At 43.3% G+C, this 20,757-nt stretch overlaps 1 protein-coding gene across 3 annotated transcripts in view; it reads right to left on the reverse strand.

The window, feature by feature from the left end:
- Positions 1-3,570: 3,570 nt before the first annotated feature.
- The window catches only part of OVA5 (Lysyl-tRNA synthetase, class II), a 33,218-nt gene continuing 16,031 nt past the window's right edge, over positions 3,571-20,757 (reverse strand). For 2 of the 3 annotated variants that reach the window (XM_089924254.1, XM_089924255.1), the window contains 7 exons: positions 19,801-19,893; positions 19,501-19,605; positions 9,858-10,064; positions 8,296-8,390; positions 6,277-6,367; positions 4,637-4,810; positions 3,571-3,961 (listed from right to left, as the gene is read on the reverse strand). In XM_089924254.1, the coding sequence (XP_089780380.1) occupies positions 3,857-3,961; positions 4,637-4,810; positions 6,277-6,367; positions 8,296-8,390; positions 9,858-10,064; positions 19,501-19,605; positions 19,801-19,893 (870 nt within the window). In that variant the 3' untranslated portion in view covers positions 3,571-3,856. The remainder of the gene's footprint in view (positions 3,962-4,636; positions 4,811-6,276; positions 6,368-8,295; positions 8,391-9,857; positions 10,065-19,500; positions 19,606-19,800; positions 19,894-20,757) is intronic. The other variant, XR_016395896.1, reaches the window with a different exon arrangement.

Genomic DNA, 20,757 nt, shown 5'->3' on the forward strand with positions numbered 1-20,757 from the left:
CAAAGTTTAATTTAATTTTACTCTTACCTTTTCTACTTGAAGAATAGTGGTCGTAAGAGGTCGATCCACAGGGAGGTAATTGGAGTTGCTTAAAAATAAAAATGTTCGCTCGGATTCAAAATCGATTTTTGAATAAAAAGAAAAACATTATGTCGTGGATGTTGACGGATTCTCTAATCTACTAGAGAATGTTTTCTACTTAAAATTAACTAAAAGACAGGTACTTAGATTCAAAGAGCATTTATATATTTAACTAATCAAAGAAGAGTTTTGGCATAAGTTAAAATGGATAAAAACCAGTGCTAAGAAGATCAAAAGCCTAGAACATAAATTCCATAAAAGAAAATTTAATGTATTGTATAAAAAGCAGAAATTAAATTGAACCTAGAACAAGGATTGCATGAAAGAGAATTGATGGATTTCATAAAAAGAAAACTGATTACAAATAAAAATGGAGATTAGAGGCCTAATATTCCTTCTATTTTGCAAATAAAATAAATTACTTCTCTTCTCCCTCTCTCTCCCACGGTGGAACATAAAATACTAATTTCCTCTTTTTTTTCTTTCTTCTTCCCAAAAGAAACAGAGCACTCCTCCCCTGTTTCTTTTTGGACCAAACGAGCTCTTCCCCTGTTCCTTCTTGAACCAGCCGACCACCTCGCCGAGAGCTCCCTTCCTCCTCTCGTTCTCCCCTTCTTATAGATCGCCACAGCATGGAGAGGAGGAGAAACGGGCGCGGGATCTCGGGAGGTGGATCCGGATGAAGAGCACCGCGGGTGCTTGGATGCGGAGAAGGCTGGACCGGCGTGATCCGTGGATGGCGCCTTAGATCATTGCGGCTCGGATGCGATGCTTGGCGGCGGAGGAGCCGGGAGGATCGATTGATTTGGGAGGGACCTAGGAACATGGAATGGGCGCACGGCTGGGAATGGAAGATTGGCTAGCCGTGGGATCACTTGGAGAAGCTGGGAGGAGGCGTTCACGGCTTGGATCCGGGCGCTGGGACGTTGGGATTTCGAATCTGGCTCGGGCGCGATGCTGGGAGGATGCGGAATAGATGGAGGCATGCGGGATCGCCGGGAGGAATGCTTCACGGATGGAAGAAGATGGATCTTCTTCTTTGGCCCACGGACGGATGCAGGATCCGTGATGAACGCGGACGGGCGCTGGAGGAGACTGGATTGCTGGGATTCCGGGATGAAAGGCCACGGGGATGTGGTTGGAACGCGCTAAAAAAGCGGGGACGGCGCTGGCAGTGACGGCTCCGAGATGGCTGGGCTGCATTTGAAACGGACGGAAGAAATGGGAGCATGATCGACGAGAGGAAGAAGACGTGGATCTGCCGCGGAGGAAGGCTTGGAGGTGTCGTGGATGACGGGATGGCTGGGCGCTGTGCTTGGATCATGCTGCAGTCGGACGGGCATGGGAGGTTGGGGAGGCTGGGAGGTTGATCCGGTGCTGGGATCACTGGGATAAAAGGAGACACGGGCTGAGGTAGAGGAGGCTGCTGTGAATCCGATCACGGCTTGGAGCTGAAAAGATGGATGGCTGCAATGGGAACGTTGATCATGGAAGAGGGCGCGGGAGCTGATCTGGAATGGAGCTAGGGTCTTCCGTGGTATGGTTAACACAATGTGGAGAATCACTCGGGGGCAAATGTGCTCGACCAGGTCATGGTGGGATTGGGCCTGCGCAATCTGTACCAAATGCGCATTTAAACTTTAATTTGTAATAACCTGTACCAAACGAAAATATAATATTAAACCGGTGAATTTATCATTATCAGTTAGCAATAACACTAATTTAGGTGATATGTAGATCGTACTTTTGTGCTCTCATCACCAGTGGCCAATTGCCGACTCGAAGAACCGTGTGGGTGAGCCGTTCACTAAGATGGCAAATGACGGAGAGGTCACACACCCCATAACCCAGCCAATCCACTGCTCATGGAAGCCATAGCACTCCAAAGACCACCACAAGAAGTTCCAACTCATCCTATCATAGGCCCTATCCATGTCCAGCTTGATACCCATCAAACTCCTCCGACCCGAGGCTCTCTGAAGATCAAATATGAACTCCTGAGCAATAAGGATGTTATCTGTGATGCTTCGCCCACCCACGAAGACCTCCTGCTCCGAATTGATGAGTCGAGGTAGAATGCCATGTAGCCTAGCAATAAGAACCTTAGCCGTAGTCTTGTACACAGTCGTGCACAGACTGATCAGCCGGTAGTGGCTCGGCTCTGTCGCATCCTGTCGCGCAAAAAAAAAAAAAAAAACTCTTCTTCAATGCACGATCTTAGGAAGGGAAGGGGAAAGAGAGTAATCTATTGCCAGCTTCTTGTGAATCAGACGCAACTACTATCTCAAGCAATGTTTTGAAAACAGAACCATCCATAGAACTAGAAAAATGAGCAGATCATTTATCAACAGTTCAACCATTGGATTAACTAGAAACAAAGAATGGCATCATAATGATACAATAAATGTATTATAAGTAATATTATATAATAAATTATTGATAATAATTATAAACAACCAATTATTGTAATTGTAGAACACTGCATCATACATGTTATTTTCAGGATTTCATCACTTATAAATAAAAAAATAATTTATAAATAAAATAAATGGCATCGTATTATTAATAAATTCAACATATTGTTGATGGCAGATCCATTTTTAATACAATTTGGAGACCTAAAAAATTTCTAATTATCATATTTTTTCACCAAAATCCTCTAATACTATTAGTTTTTTTCAAACAAAAAACTTCCACCAAATTGGGCCAAACCCTCCTGCCAAAGCTATATGGAGACCACGATGGCTCATGGAGAGAAGCGGATGCGAGGAAAAAGAGATCAGGGAGGGGCATTCTTGTACAATTCTTAACATCAACAAACCTTGACATCCGCGAGGGCTGGAAGAGTATGAGAAATCGAGGATAGGGCAACGAGGTGATACCTGGCCGGCCAATAGAGGAACACTAGATCGTTGAGGGTCGAGCCAAGCGTGGGGAGAGAGGGATGGAGGGAAGGGGCACACACGTGCGTGCGCACACACATGGGGAGGGAGGGAGGGAGGGGGGGGAGAGAGAGAGAGGGGCATTGGCCATACCTCGAGACCCGCTGCCAATACGCCACCGACCATACCCTGTCATGGTGTGGGAGTGGAAAATGTGAGAATCGAAAATGGAGTGACATGATTTGCAAACCTAATCCCTCTACAAGTCCATAGGAAGATAAAAAAACCTCCACAAACTTTTTTTTTCTCCCCTTCTTTGCAGCCCAAATACTGAGATTTGTATGAAGCCTGGAATACACCGCAAGCTAGATAAGCCAACCAGCCTGATTCCGGTAAAACCCTATTTACCCCTCTTAATCCGATTAATTCGCCCGACTCCGGAAAGGTTCAAACAAGCCCCGACTCAACGGTTTTCCAAAAATTGAGCGGCATTTCCGGCAAACCTGGTTTAAAGTTGCATCTAGACTGGAAGCCTGACCGGTTGATGGGTTTAACCAGAAGCTATAGTCTCTGGTTTTTAAAACATGGATCTCACGTGAAAAGATGCTGACGGTGAAAATATATATTATACATCTTTATTTGCTTCTTTTGCTCCTTGTGTATATGGACGAGAAGATATTACAATAGGGGAAAGCATCCCTGGAGTTCTGTACTCGCCTGGAATAAAATTTCTCAATAAAACAAGAATCGCGAAGAAGAATTATATAATAATAAGCTCGACAATGTAACTTACAGTAATGAGCTGAACTTCGAACCTAGTGGCTTGAAAAAAGGAGCCCTCATCAACAAGCATGTTACATCTTCAAAAAATTATTGTGTTATATATATATTTTTTAAGACGACACCTGCGGTTGAATCTTAAGGATAGGGAATGCGATAACATCCCGTATACTGGCAGAGTTCGTCAGAAGCATCACCAACCTATCAATTCCAAGCCCCTGACAAGTGACAGTGAAAATAATCAATCACTAACTCATATATGGCATACCAAGACAAATAATTATCTATAATGTGTCGCAGAAATTCTCAACTGCTATCTGATAAAATGTGAGTAAATCGATTTTAATGATGATTGATGCCCTCAATAGGAGAGCATTTAGCATACTGAAATACCATCACAGTGACCCACTTAGAAGTACTCAAGATTTGGTACTAATTTGCCAGCTCATGACATATCAAACCGAGACCTATGCACATGTCAATATTCTTCAAATAAGTTCTGAAACAGATTTCTTTAGTAGGTTTCAGTTCATATGCCCTGGTGAAATCCAAACTTTGAGAAAAAAGTATCCAGCACAGATGCAGGAGGATAATGTCATAAACAACTTTTCAGGCACAAAACATGGGAATTGAACTTCAACAAAATTCGACAATTTAAAACTATTTTATGAATGGTATGCACCAATGCGAATATTATGAGTCCTTTTAAAACTAGTTAATAGTAGGTTAACGTGACTTGATAATAGGTTGACATGAGATCCACAAATTCAATTGCGTAATGCACATGCATAAGAAAGACAATTATATGTTTCTGTTTAGGTTTTATTTTGTAAAGAGATATACAGAATATGACCTTGATGCTGATGCAAAATAAATCAGTTGTTTGATCATACCATTCCTGAAGCAGGGGGCATGCCATATTCTAGAGAGGTCAAGAAGTCCTCATCCAAAGACACTTCATAGGAGCAATCATCAATCTCTCTTTTCCCTTCAGCAGATTTTGAGCCTGTAACAAGTGCTGCTCGCTTTTTATTATGCTGTTTAATTTGCTCTTCAAAGCGATTCCTCTGTCACAGAAAAGCAAAAACATATAAATAACAACATTTAAGACTGGCAACAAAACAACCTAAATGGGGAGATATCTTGAAATTCCAAAACAAGAAATGACACAGGCCACTCCAACAAGGCTATTAAAGGGAGAAGGAATAGGTCAAGGTCTAGATAAAGATTTAAAGAAATCTGTTTTGGCATTTGCAAGTTGGCTAATATGGAAAAACAGGTGTGATTGGACATCTTATGCTAAAAGAAGAATGCCTGAGAAAATTCCAAACTCTACAGTATGGATAACTTTTTCTTGATAGTAAAAATGCAGTCAACTCAATCAGCATGTCATACTCAACTAATCATAGTTGCACACGCATTAGATAAATCCCAATATCAAGTAAATGACATGAGCAAATGAAAACATACAGATTAGTTTTAGATAGCAGGTAATTTTAGTTACAAATGTTCAGAAATAATAAATATGCAAAAAAGCCCAAAATGACCAGTGAAGATTAAATTGCATTACATTCTACTTCATGCAGACAAAAGTATGATATACAAACAGAAGTTGGTCGATACAACTTTGGCTAGCATACTTTGATTTCATTGGTTATCATAAAAAATGAAGGCATCTTTATTTTTACTGAGAAAAAATCAGAATACAGTTATAAGATGGCTACCCATTATGAGGATGTTCAGTTTAGGTTTTGGGCATACAAGACGGCTATACCAGAACCGATTTTTGCACTGGCTGGATTTTTTCAACATGAATTAATATGAACCTGTTGGTCAGCTAATTCCAAATGTCAGATAAGTACCAGTTGGGGGCCTTCATGCTCACCTTCAGCGCACCAGGAAATGCATAGGATCAACCTCATTTTCTGGCAAATGCGAGAACGAATCCAGAAAAACTAATTTCAAAAGTAGACTGTCAATACTTAATTACTTGATACCCGTTCACTTAAAGTCAAACTATGTATGATTGGCAAACAAGGAAATCAGACCAAAGTCCCAGATTTGTTGCCCAATTAACTCATGCAAGATGTTTAACTTGCATGACCTGATTTAGTTATGCTGTACCAATGGTCATTAATAGAGTAGGCAAGGACTTAGGCAATAACTGATTTCAATAACAAAAGGTGGCCCAATGCACGAGGTTCCCGCCATTGTGGGGCCTAGAGAGAGTCGTATGTACACAACCTTACCCCCATATGTGGCACGGCTGTTTCCGTGTTTCAAACTCGTGACCTATAAGTCAAAATGGAACAACCTTACCGTTACGCCAAGTCTCACCCTCAATAACTGATTTTGATGGATATTCAGATAAGTATAAAACTATAAGCATCATAAAGTCTCCTGATATCTGGTCCAAAATATCATAGCAGGTGAAAAAAATACCAAACTGACATTGCCACCATGCATGCAGTACTTAGGAAGAAATTCATATAAAATATCCCAGACCGCAATATATAAACAATTTGTAGAATACCTGATCCATCGGATCGGTAAGCTCAGAGAATGCATTAGCAATCTCACGGCCACAAATGAAGAGTTCAAACCTCTCAGTCAAACCTGCATATCTGCAACATGGGCAGAACAAAAGCCAGCATGCAGTGTTAAGAAAAAATATAATGGCATGCACAATAATAAAGTTGCAAATCATAAGATTAATAATCAAGTATGAAGATGACACCAGCAACATATGGAGCATCACTAAAAAGAATTTCAAAGAGGTTCTGTGTTTAACAAATGATGCCTATTAAATGTTATTGTCTACTTCAAAGAAATGAACATTGCGATTCTTTTCTCATTCAAGTACAAGACAAATGAATCAACAATTTGATGGTCTTAGAAATTCACAAAATATGAACTGATATGTAGTAGCAGAAAGATAAAAGAGCTATTTGAAGTCCTAAAAAAAGGAGACTTATGTAGCTCAAGTTGCATGTGCAAGCCAGCCAGCTTGTTGGGATGCCTGCAACTCAAGTTATGCAATAAGTTAAGTTGCACGTTGGCCTGCAATTTAAAACTATCTTATGGTAGATTGACTTGCAGTCAAAATCGCTACAGGACAAGTTGTGGTCATTTGTGTGGGTATTGTAATTTAAAATAAAAGGTCTATGCCAACCCTCCTTCCATTCCCCTCTCCTTCACTCTGCCTCCTCCTCCATTTCCGCTCACCCCCTCCACCTCTAAGCCACCATGCACAACCTCTAGCCCCTGCCCTGCCCTCCCTTCTCCTTCACCTTCACCTTCACCTTCACCGCCCTCCTCAAGGTCTGCACCATCCCCCACACCCTCCACATGGGCACCCAGGTCCACACCCAATCCCTCTCCACCAGCAGCTTCAACACCGACCTCTTCACCCATAACACCCTTATCTCCATGTACATGGAGTGCTCTAACTTCGCATCTGCTTGCAGGGAATTCAACGGAATGCTATCAAATACGCTCCTCTTTTCCTCAAAATCTCTTCCAAACACAAGAAGGGAGCTTCCTTGAAAGTCAAATACTGCAACTTAAGTTACAAGATGACTCAAGTTGCAGTGCAACTTCAACCACAGGGCTCCAAACAGCCCCATGCAACATTAGTGGGATTAATGTTCCACTTTTTTTTTCTACGATTAACTAGCAAGTTGATAGTATGACTGGACTTTTATGAAACATAAAGACAGGACTTTTATGAAACATAAAGACATTCTAATAGCAAAACAATAACAACAACAACAGAAGTTAAGGAGTATTTGGCGATACCAAAAAGCCCTGCTTTGGTTTGCCTCACACTAGAGCACCACCATTTTTCGAAAAACAGTGGCAAAACTGCCAGTTACTGGGCTATTTTCTTTGAGTTCAGATCCTCACAAGTTCACTCATGAACTTGAAGTCATCTTGGGCAATCACACCCTGTCTGTGTTTTGCACGACAGCTGTGATGCAACAAGGCCCATGTATTATTGCACAGGCTGCTGTCCCATGTACAGCCAGGGGCCTGATGCATCACACCCATCCTGCAAAACATGGACGGCCATGATTGCCCAGCTTGACTCTCAAGTTCACAAGTGAACTTGAGAGGATCTAGACTCATTCTCTTTATAGGTAAAAATTAATCTTTTGTTGGGTTAATAACTGAAAATTAACTGAAATTCTTAAAAAAAATTAATGGTTTTTTCCATTTTTCCTAATAATAATAAAAAAGATAAATATAGTGTAATAAAAAACATGAGTAACAATACAGGATCATAAAGTTGACTCCAAAGTTATGGAAAAGACTTCTAGATGATGTATGGGAAATAAGTGTTATATTGTTATTTTCAATAAATCATTATACATTATTACTCCAGCCATGAAGGAAAGCATTGGCTATATCTTGAAGAAAAAGCAGTTAGATAACTGAAATGAATGTTCACATAATTCTTAAATAGAATAACAAAGACCAAAAGAATCTATTTCTGTGACATTAAAGGTAATCTATGATACTGCAATAAAGCATAACTAAACTGTTAAATTACCTTCGGTGTGGTTTGGCCAACGGGGATATCTCAACTGGATAGTCCAGAACGAATGTTGGTTGTATAAGGTTTGGCTCAACAATGGTCTCAAAAACCTGAATTAATAGTATATTTTTCCATGTTCAGATTCCATACCAAAATGAACTAGCATAGCTTCAAGAAGTAATCAAGAAATAAGCTACTAAAAATCTCTCCAAGTAATTTTCACATGTCCACATTAAGAAAACTAAGTGCCCTATTTTAGTTACATGTGACAAAATCAGCATCATAGTCTTCTGAAGATATATCAAGGTTATGTATCAGAGTTATGTATTTGAAATACTAATATTTAGATTACAACGATGTCGAAGAATTCACCATAACATGATGATGGCCTCAAATAAATGTGATACCCAAGTGGCCACTCCCCAAGAGCCTCTACATATCACCTTTGCAAAAATGTAAAACTATAGGTATTTCAGATGGTTTCAGAAAGAAGAAGAAGATTGCATTCAGAACTATCATTAGAAAGTTATTAGGTAAATTGCTATTCGAAATGAGGACACCACTTTAACTTCAGAGATTCTTAGTAGGGATAACATATTCTTCTTCTTCTTTACGTAAGAAAATAGCACAGAAAACTTTCTTGACTCTGCACATGGTCTGGTCGGAGACTTCTACCATCAGAGAGTTGGACCTGGAGGAAAACCGGTCATAGTCATTTTTTGTGGTCTTGATACAGCTGTTGCTGTACCCAAGCAGCTGGTCATAGTCATTGCTGGTCCTTCGGTAATGTTATGTTGCTTCAACATAGTTTTACTGAAATCCATGTAAAGATCTCAGTAGCCATGGATGACTTAAAACTACTGATGGATCACGGGCCCGGAGCAATCATTCTGCTAGAAGTGGAAGTATAACAACTAGTAAGTAAGTTGAATGAAGCCATGACAAATCAAGAATGTAACAAAAGTGATGCTCGAATCAAATTAGGATTCAAGAAATGCTAGCAAAAGTGATAATACAATTATACAATTGGTATCAGCAAAACATCCACATAACCAGATACTGGGCCTGGCAAAACATCCACATGCTTATGGCAAATTTCCTAGCGGCCAAAAAATGAATGAAATAAAAGAAAAAAAAATTATGTCCATGTACGTGTCAAGTAAAACTACTACCAGCATAGTTAATTTTCTCTGAATTATTGATGAATCCCCAATTTTTTTGCAAACTCTCCATTGGAAAAAGAAACTCCAAGGTATTCCAAAACAACTCGATTCAGTAAGCAAATTACACCCCTATCTGAACTTGTGACTTTGATTGTTAAAGCAATTACATTAATGACATGTTCAGTAACAGGGACGTTTTGAGCATCACTGAAAAATTAAAAACTTCTTGAGAATGTATATATTGTTTGGTTGATTACTAATATGATGTTTTCAAAGCTCTTAACCATTCCCTAGTAGGAACATCTACATTATAATAAAATAATACATTATCAATAATAATAATAATAACAAAAAAACAACACCAACTAAGAATAAACGATCTCAAGTTTCAACGTGTACAAAGATTTGATTTACCTCATTAAGAACATGTCCCACAGATGGGCATGTCTGAGCTAAAATATTATCTGTGTCTTCTGATCTCATACCCAGTATCCCTTTTGCAACTTCTTTTGCATCTTCAACATTATTCCCAAACTCATTAAAGTCAACACCAGTGGCTTCTTTAACAAGATTATGCATGGTTTCCTTCCTCCATGGTCTTTCGAGAGATATTTCAGTCCCCTGTGGAATATTACATAATCACTGGGATTACATGCAAAGTGCTTCTCAATATCATGCGAAATAAAAAACAGAAATAAAGAATAAATTTATAACACTACAGTACAAGTGGTTAGCTAGTCCAAAACTATTATACTAACATTAACGATACTAAAACATTTATGCTTTTTTAAACTGGAAATATAACAGCACAGGTTATTCTTAGCACAATATCTGATGCAACAGGCAAGCTATATATGTTACAGAACCTAGACCCGAAGCAAGGAAAGAGAAATGTCGCTCTACCCCTAGCCATAAATTTTCCAAATTACAATATTATCATCAACCATGAAAAAAGTCCTCCCTTTAAGTTTGTCATAGCGCAGACAAATTATTTTCGTAGGATCTTTATCATTCTTAACATAATCCTCAGCAGAAAAATTTAGGAATGATTTAAATCTCAGTCATAACAAAAGGTTTCAGATATTTATGTAACATAGGGGCCATTGCTTAGTGCGATTGTAAAGGCTTAGCGCAACAAGTACCAAAGGTTAGGTCTATCCCCAGTTTTCCCCTCCCAAAACCCTGGATTGCCAGGACCATAACTGGGTAATGGTCTTTTAATAGCAAATGGATGCTAGACAGCTATGTACCTATGCTGGCATTGCTTGGCCTTGTTTCAGTTAAAACCACTTTGCTTCATTTCAAGCAAATGGTCACAAACTGCAGCACTCGGCTCTTGTCAAAAGGAAATATAAAACATGACCAAAGTAATCAAAGGCATATAAACACTTAAAAAAAATCTTAGTTACTACCTAAATTTTAGATCACCAGATATACAGCTGACAGATTTCTTATATTGATATAAAGCATAGCACACATATATTATTTTAGCAATGGTAGCTGGCACAACATCAATTAAAAAATCAGAGATAACTAAATGATCATTATCTATAACTAGAGTGCTGAAGATGTAACTGTTTAAATTTATAATTAAATTTTTTCACGGTTTCTTTTATTATGAGAAATATGACTAAAAGACAACAAAAACAATAAATTGAGTAGCACATTGCTCATCTAGATGTGAAACCGACTCTCTTACATATACCCTCTGAAATTTAGTAAACAATTCTTACTCACAAATCTTTGGGATGAGAGAATCAAATGAAACAAACATATCTTAAATGAAAAAAAAAAAAAAGATCTACTAAGAGAAATTGTTGCATCTAATCACGTATTACCAATGCATGATATAAAAACTGCATATACTAGCGATAGTGCGATAGACTAGTTCTTGTAATTGAAAATTTATAATTACATACATATGTTTACCGTATTGATATTGTAAGGTATAGTAACTACAGTATAGTACGTACCCTGTACCGACACATGCTCCCAACACTTTTTATCACTCACAGCCATGGTACCATCCAAATCCAGATGGTGCAGTGCAACTCCACTTGGTTCTAATCTATAGAGACCGGTTCAGCATATGCCGAACCGACCCATGAAACCATAGCAGTACCTTTACCAATATGGTAAGGTAGGGGATTGTATGGGTCGGTACGGCAGCCCTTGGTAATTTTTATATTTCACGATGCATGCATTCATCAACTAACTAATGCTTTATTATTATTTTTTTTGGGACTTGATAACGTACTAGAGTCATCACGACACATGCATTCATCAACTAACAAATGCTTTAAATTTTTTCCTGGACTTGATAGCGTACTAGAGTCATCACCCTATTAGTTGCAAACCATAAAGATTGAAGAATTGGTGCAAAGTGGTAACCATGATCAAATTCACAAGCCTACAATTGAATCTTGGAGAATTCTCAGAATAAAGGTAGAGTCATATTATGCTTCTGTAGCAATATACTTGAAGTTAACTTTAAAAACATGAACTCCCACATTTACAATGTAGATTTGTAGTTGACCCATAATTTCGACACAGGTTACTCTAGGTCACAGGAAAGTCTGTTGGTTTAATCCTCAGGACCTGTTTGGATGATCCAAATGGATCCTGAGGATTGGAAACATGATTTCTAGTACTATAGAATATGTGGCCTAGCCCTACCCAAGTCAACTAGACCTCTCCTAGTCTGTTCCTGCAAGATAGGGGGAAAAAGGACCTGGCGAGGTCTTTTTCTTCTCCCTATAGGATTTGGGTCAGTCCACTCTGAAGAAATTCCTCTGAATTCTGTGAATATAGGCCTAGCCCAGCCTATGTTTCTATGAATCTTGTTTGTTTGTACAAGATTATCCACATGAAACCTAAATGGATGGCCCAATCCATGAAACTAATAGAAAATTCAGCCTGTTGCTGGAAAATGGACCCGGGGGCGACCGCGGACTGAGGGGGAGGAGCTCCGGCTGGTGGTGCAGCGGCGGGCGGCTGTCACCGGCGGACCTGCAAGAAGCCAGTGGCCGGGGGTTCCGGCGCCGGCCCTCCGATGCTTAAGTCAGAGGGGGGTTTTAATGGAGAGAAGCAATGGAAAAAAATAATGGCCGAGGACGAAGGGAAAAGAGAAAAAAATCCCCCTTGCCTCGAGTTCTCCCCCCTTTTTATAGGAAGGGGTGTAGGGGTTACCTGTTATTGGACGTGATTGTGCGAATTAATGGGTTACCGTAAATGGCCCGAGATTTTGGGCTGGCTGGTGATCCGTTAAGATCATGTGCATTTAAATATTGACGGTCGTTGAGGCGGAGATCGCAGGATTTGATCCCGGATGAGGAGGACTTGATTTTCGATGGAGTGGGGAGGCCTGCTTCTCCCTTTGACTGGATCTTCCTTGGCCTTGAGGTCGATCGGGCTTAACTCAGCCGAGATCGAGGTTGTGAGCTCTGGGGTCGCCAGTGCCGCGACCGAACGCTCTGAGGTCGGACGCTCTGTGGTCGGGCGCTTGAAGAGTATGCTTGTTGTCGCCACGTTTATCATCAAGTGCCAGCAATTTGACCACGTGCTTTGAATGATCCATTTTTCCCCCAACACTACCTCCTAACTTCCGAGTTCGAGCCGTTTACAAACTCAAGCGAAGGAAGTAGTTGTTTTCATCATGCCAGTGAGATCAGACAGCTTTAAATTGCTCCGTCATTTGGAGCGCTTTAGGGGCGTCTTCAATGAGAGCACGAGGCGGCGGCTTTTTGCTTTTCGAGGTGGTTTCGAGTCGTGGGCTCATGATGACACTCCAATATTCGATAAGACGCCGCTTCGATTCTGTTTTTAAAGCGACGATCCGATGTTGATACGCTAGTTCGGTTTCTGAGGTCGGCACGTGGCGCGATCTGGATGGGAGGCGCGGCTTGGCCTTATCGATCTGAACCATCAAGAGTATCTATATAAATCCTGACCTAGCCCTAAAAATCTTTATTTGGCCGCCATAGCTCTTGCCTTAGGTATTTCGGACTATAGCCCTGATTTCGTTCAATAACGCCCGAGGTCAAGGGGGACTGAGCTTGCGGTCGACGCGGCGGGGCATCCCGAGCTTAGTCAGGACATCATTAGATAGGACTCGAGGTCGCTACAGTAGGTCATCTTAGACCTGGGGCATCCCGAGCTTGGTCGGGCATCCGAGCTTGGTCGGGCATCCGAGCTTGGTCGGGCATCCAAGCTTGGTCGGGCATCCCGAACTTAGTCGAGGCATCCGGAACTTGGTCGAGGCATTCGGAACTTGGTCGAGGCATCCGAGCTTGGTCGGGCATCCGAGCTTGGTCGAGGCATCCCGAGCTTGGTCGAGGCATCCCGAGCTTGATCGGGCATCCGAACTTTGTCGGGCATTCGAACTTGGTCGGGGCGCCGCTAGATCTCCCCTAAGGACTCGAATCACCTCAGGGACACCCTGGAGTTCACAAGCAAATTATCATTAAAAGAAGCGTTGAATAATTAAGAGGAAATCTTAAGAAATGCCTTATTGGTTGCGTTTTCAGACATCGAAGACCTTTAGAAGGGCTTCACTGGTAGTATATTCGGAGGTTCTCGGAGTGCCAGCTTCGGAGAATGGGGGTCCCATCAAGGGACTCCAACTTGTATGCTCCGGGCCGTTGGACTCGAGCAATTCGATATGGTCCTTCCCAATTCGGGGCAAGCTTTCCTTGCTCGGTAGGTTGAGAAGCTTCAGCTTTCCTCAGAACGAGATCTCCCACTTTGAAGAGCTTGACTTTCACCCTGGAGTTGTAATATTGTGCCGCTTTCTGTTGGTACCTTGCCATGCAGATTCGGGCAGCTTCTCGCATCTCTTCAAGGAGGTCTAGGTTACCTCTGAGCTGTGATGAATTGGAGGTTGCATCATAGCTCTCTACCCTCAGCGATGGGAGCCCAATTTCTAGGGGAATGACCGCTTCCGTCCCATAGGCTAGGTTGAAGGGGGTCTCTCCGGTTGGGATTCGGAACGTGGTTCTGTAGGCCCAAGGACGTTGTATAGATCTTCGACCCAATGTCCTTTGGACCTGTCGAGTCTGGCTTTCAGCCCCTGGAGGATTGTCGGATTAGTCACTTCCGTTTCTCCGTTAGTTTGGGGGTGAGCGACCGAGGTGAAGCGATGGTTGATACCGAGCTCAGAGCAGAACTTCCTAAAGCGGGCATTGTCGAACTGACGGCCGTTGTCGGATATGAGGATGCAGGGGAGCCCAAACCTGCAGATTATGGATTTTCAGACGAAATCTTGCATTTTCGGCTCAGAGATTTGGACCACCGGCTCAGCCTCAACCCACTTGGTGAAATAGTCGATGGAGACAATGAGGAACTTTCTTTGTTCCGTGGCCTGGGGAAATGGCCCCAAGATGTCAATCCCTTATTGAGCAAAATGGCCAAGGGGCACTGATCGAGGTTAGCGGGATTGAAGGTCGGCACTGAATGTTGGCATTTCGCTGGCATCGGTCGCACCTTTGTATGAAGTCCGCGGCATCTTTCTGAAGTGTAGGCCAATAATATCCTTGGCGTAGAATCTTGTGGGCCAGGGCCCGACCTCCTAGGTGATTTCCGCAGATCCCTTCATAGACCTCTCGCATGGCATAGTCGGCCTCCGAAGGACGGAGACATCTAAGGAGGGGAGAGGTGAAGGACCTGCGATAGAGTTTGCCTTTGTATAAGAGGTATCGGAAAGCCTGACGCTTGATTCGGCGGGCTTCGAGCTCGTCATCGGGGAGGATTTCATTCTGCAGGTAGCTGACGAACGCATCCATCCAGCTCGATTCAGTTTCAACACAGAGAACTGGTTCAGGCTCCTCGGTGCATGGCGCTTGGAGATACTCGAGCGTCGTGGTCTTCAGGAGCTCGCTCATGCAGGAAGTTGCTAGCTTAGACAGTTGGTCCGCCCTTGCATTCTCTGCTCTGAGAATGTGCTGGATATCGAAGGCGTTTAGTGTAAAAGTGATATCTCGCACCTTTTGGAGGTATTTCTGCATTGATGGCTCCCTTGCCTCAAAATCTCCCAAGACCTGGCTCACAACCAATTGGGAGTCGCTGAAGACCCTCAGGCTTTTGACCTCGAGCTCTTTTGCCAACTTGAGCCCGGCGATGAGCGCCTCGTACTCTGCTTCGTTGTTAGAGGTAGGAAACTCGAAACGTAGAGCCTGTTGCGCGACCACCCCATCCGGGATGGTAAGAATGAGGCTTGCGCCGCTACCCCCCGAGGTTGAGGAGCCATCTACGTGTAGATTCCATGGCTGCTCCGGAGTATCCTCTTTTGGTGTGAGCTCGGTCTTGAGGTCGTCCGATAGGGTGCACTCTACTATAAAGTCAGCGAGCACTTGCGCCTTGATTGCCGGCCTCGAGCGGTACTCGAGGTCGAATTCCCCGAGCTCGACCGCCCACTTTGCGATTCTCCCCGCGCGATCCGACCATTATAGAACTTGCTTTATAGGTTGGTCGGTCGGTCAAGGATGGCGTTGTAGATCGAAGGCAAATGGACCACAAGAAAGTCCGCCCTCACAGTGCTCTCTCGAGGAGCGAGCCCGGTTGTGATAGGTAAGTTGATCATGCCTTCAACCGGGACCGAATCTCCGGTGAATCCGACCAGTGGAGCATTCATTCTTCGGAGCTGGCCCTCTGTCATCGCATTCTTTGGAGAGCATCGTAATATAAAACGTTTGCCGAGCTTCCATTATCAACCAAAATACGTTTTACATCAAATTTATTCACGACCATGAAGATGACTACAGCGTCATCATGAAAAGTTTCAACTCCTTTTAAGTTCTCATCCGAGAACGAGATGGCTTCAAAGGTGCGTTGACGCTTCGGAGGGACTTTCCTCTCGGTCAGTTCTTCAGCTGAGCTCCCTTCGATCGGGCCTCTCCCTATGGTGTTGATGGTATCAGCGATAAGCCTGTTGTCGTTTTGACCTTCAGGCGGTGCAGCATTCTCCACTGGCTTTCTTTCATCCTGCCGGTTCTACACGAATCGGTTGAGTACCCCACGGCGGATGAGTGCTTCAATTTCGTCGCGGAGTCGAAAGCACTTCTCTGTGTCGTGGCTGTGGTCTCCATGGAAGCGGCAATACTTCCTAGAGTGTTGCCGAGTTCCCGACTCCCGCATCGGGGGTGGAGGTCGAAAATAGTCTCGGCCTTCTATTTCCACGAGAATCTCTGCCCGGGTTGCATTGAGGGGAGTATAGCTCCCGTACCTTTTCGGGAGCATCTTTGGTCTAGGCGAGGATCTCGGCCGAGGTGGGGATCTCGGTCGGGGCTGCGCCCACGGACGAGGCAGACTCCTCAAACGAGGCAAGTTTTTCTTTTGGCGGGGATACCTACTTCTCGGGCGGCCGCGCTCCTTGCAACACCTTGTCTGCCTCTTTGAGGCTTGCTCAGCTGCGTCCCGCCGGGAGGCGATAGCCTCCTCAGCCTTTGCATATTTCCGAGCTCGGGCCAGCATTTCGATGAAGTCAGCGAAAAAATTCTTCTCAATGGAGAAGAGGAACCTGTAGGACTGAGCTCCTGTTTTCAGCGCGGACATGGCGATCGACTGACCGAGCTCGCGGACCTCCCAGGTTGCGACGGTGAAATGGTCGATGTAGTCTCTGAGGGACTCTCCTTCCTTTTGCTTGATATCGAGAGAATCTGATGTTCGCCCCTGACGTCGACTGGCGGCAAAGTTGGCAGCAAACTGCCTGCCGAGCTGCTCGAAATAAAAAGACGGTGCTCGGCTTTAGACCGGAGAACCAAAGTCGAGTCGTTCCTCGGAGGGTTGCGGGGAAAGCCTTGTAGAGCACAGCCTCCGAGGATCCCTGCAGCCCCATGAGGGCTCGGTAACTCTCCAAGTGGTCCAGAGGGTCAGTAGTCCCGTTGTAGGGCTTTATTTGAAGCATTTTGAACCACGGTGGGACCGGTTCATCCTCGATCTGGCGGGAGAAAGGTGACTTGGTGGTGAACTCAAAGTCACCCTCACGCCTTGCCTTCTGGTCTTGGAGCGCCTCGATCTACCGCTCGAGTTTCTTGACCTTCTTGTCGACTTCTCCGCCTTGGAAGATTGCCACAATGGTCTGTTCCGGTACTGATTGACCCGGGGTCGATTTGGCCTTCGAAAGTTGTGGCATTTTATCCTGGTTCTTCCCTAGCGGCTCTCTCCAGAGAGACGCTCGGGTTGAACCCTGGTAACAGCGTCGTTCTCCATTGTTGACCCTCGAAGAGTCATAGGGATCTCGGCCTTGGAATACCAGTCCATCTGGAAGGAGCGCTGATTGGACCTGAACCTACGGGGGCGGCATAGGAGGGGCCTCCACGCGTTGTAGGCCTAGGACTGCTGCTGCCCGGGCCTGGACTTGCTGCACCGTGTTGAACTGCTCTGGCTGGACCTGAGGAACTTGATCTGCCGAAGGCCTTGGTGGCGGGTTCTGGACTGAGTGGCCAGGACTTGGTGCGCGATGCCGAGAGGCATTAGAGGCTCCTCTGCTCCTTAATCTCATGGTCACGACTGGTGCCCTTCCTCTAGCGTCAACTGTTGCTGAAAATTGGACACCGGGGCGACCGCAGACCGAGGAGAAGGAGCTCCGGTTGGTGGTGCGGCAGCGGACGGCTGTCACCAGCAGACCTGCAAGAAGCCAGTGGCCGGGGTTCCGGCGCCGGCCCTCCGATGCTTAAGTCAGAGAGGGTTTTTAATGGAAAGAAGTAATGGAGAGAAGCAATGGAGAAAAATAATAACCGAGGCCGAAGGGAAAAGAGAAAAATCCCCCTTGCCTCGAGTTTTCCCCCCTTTTTATAGGAGGGGTGTAGGGGTTACCTGTGATTGGACGTGATCGTGCGAATTAATGAGTTGCCATAGCGATTGGACGTGATCGTGCGAATTAATGGGTTACCATAAACGGCCCGAGATTTTGAGCTGGCTGGCAATTCGTTGAGATCGTGTGCATTTAAATGTTGGCAGTCGTTGAGGCGGAGATCGCGGAATTTGATCTCGGATGAGGACTTGATTCTCAGTAGAGTGGGGAGGCCTACTTCTCCCTTTGACTGGGTCTTCCTTGGCCTTGAGGTCGATTGGGCTTAACTCAGCCGAGATCGAGGTTGTGAGCTCTGAGGTTGCCGGTGCCGAGACCAAACGCTCTGAGGTCGGGCGCTCTGAGGTCGGACGCTCTGTGGTCGGGCGCTTGGAGAGTATGCTTGCTGTCGCCACATTTATCATCAAATGCCAGCGATTTAACCACGTGCTTTGAGTGATCCATTTTTCCCCCAACACAGCCCAATCCTACTAGATTACCCAAACGGGCCCTTAGTGGCAGAAAATTTCCTAGCAAGGATTTGATTACCAAACCATACCGGTATGTACCGGAAAACACTGCATTAAACAATAGAGAGGACAGATATCTGGATTGTCCCCCCTGCTGAGTGTCGGTGCCAAGGGATGTACCATGGAACGTTTGATATGGCCTCTACCAGTTCAATACTGGTATGGGTACCAAGCCAGTAGTTAAAACCTTGCTTCTTAGGGTGCCCTAACTTGCCTCAGAAATCCCCCATAAACTTGCCCTGCAGGCTGCAGCTGCCATGTAAGCACTTCCTTACAATAAATTGTTTTTTAAGAGAACCGTTTACCAAGAGTTGCTTCCATATCAAGAGAGTGGGTTTTAATCTCTTGTACTCAAAAATTATAAAATCAATATTCTGATATTGGTAATTAAAAATTCTTATCAAGAGATTATATTCTCACATGTTTGATGGTTGGTGAACTCATGCTCTCATCTCAACAGAGACTTGCTTCACACATGATTCCTCCATAAAAACGCTAATATAATATCAAAAAATTGAGATAGATATCTTGAAACGCTGTCTTCATGTAATTAAAGAGGATATTAACAGTAAATGATGCAATGGAAGTGATACAATGTTAAAGCAGAATGCATGAGATCAATGCATGCTGAAGCATGATGAACTAATAGCAATAAATTTCCAGCTCCTATTTTTGATTTAAAAGAAAACAAGGTTGTTGTAAGTAGCCTATATCTGGAATAGTGACAACAATTAAACTATACCTGATAATCAATGTTCAGCTTTCCATGAACAACCAGAGCACATCGAGTAACTATTTCCTCGGCCATGTTCATCATGCTCTGATAGTCTGAATATGCTTCATACATCTAAATGCCAATATAAGACCCATATAAATCAGTGTTTGCTTGTGAACACTGACTCTTAGAAAAGAATATAGTGATGAAATAGCAAGCTTGAGAAAAAGATCATCAAAGGCTGCTTATGATTTGCAATGAAATTTTACACATACTAAACATGCGGAGCAATCACAATGAAAGAATTAGAAGGAAATTAAATGTGACCTCAATTGTGGTAAACTCAGGATTATGACGAGTCGAAATGCCCTCATTTCGGAATATTCTCCCTATCTCAAATACCTTCTCAAGGCCACCTACCTGCCATTTATAGCAAAAGAAGAAATACTTTAAACAAAGCATTCACTAGTTAGAATTTCAAAAAACACTAGAAAAACAATATAGTCAAGACAAACAAAACAAACTGATGATCCGACTAACTCTTGCAGAGACTGAAATGAATGAATATTATTGCACTTTATATAGGATCTGGATATCACAATATCATATTTTAAATACACATCAGTGATTACACCTCTATTTTGTTATGCATATAGTGACCAACATGCACATTTGAATCAAACTTCTGTTAAGCAATTAATAGAAGTGCCTATTAAAACTTTCCATATAAGCTCCCCAGATTGATTCACAAGCATCAAACAGCGCATCAGTTAACTGCTAATGGAGTTTACATAATTAAGAATTTAATTACTGGCATGTACAGTCTGTATCCACTATACAAGTAAGATACTGGTAATCCGGTACCGAGACACCCACAATATCAGTATCACATCAATGTGTGGAATTCCATCTATATTTTGCTATGCTGGCACCAAGAGGTGTATCATGTGGCTTCCTATTATAGCATACCCTACTGATGCTAATTCTTCAACCCTAGTTTAATCTTATGCATCTCATATAATTATTTGACACATCCATCAAATAGCTAAATCCGGTCATCGTGAGCACCATCAATTGACTAACCCAACAATATTATAACAATCAAGGTATAAAATCCTGATAAGGTACCCATATTGAGTGGGGCAAGTCCAGTATGGTACCAAACATATTGTACTATATTGGCAAATGGAACAGTAGTTGGTGTCAACACAGCAGCTCGCACCTTTTTTTGTACCACTATGAAAGCCAGTAAGTCCAGTTTGGTACAACCAGAATGGACTGGTA

Source organism: Phoenix dactylifera, chromosome 1 (genome assembly GCF_051530095.1).
Source record: "Phoenix dactylifera cultivar Ajwa chromosome 1, Ajwa_hap1_PhDact_Kaust_v1.1, whole genome shotgun sequence".
NCBI lineage: Eukaryota > Viridiplantae > Streptophyta > Magnoliopsida > Arecales > Arecaceae > Phoenix > Phoenix dactylifera.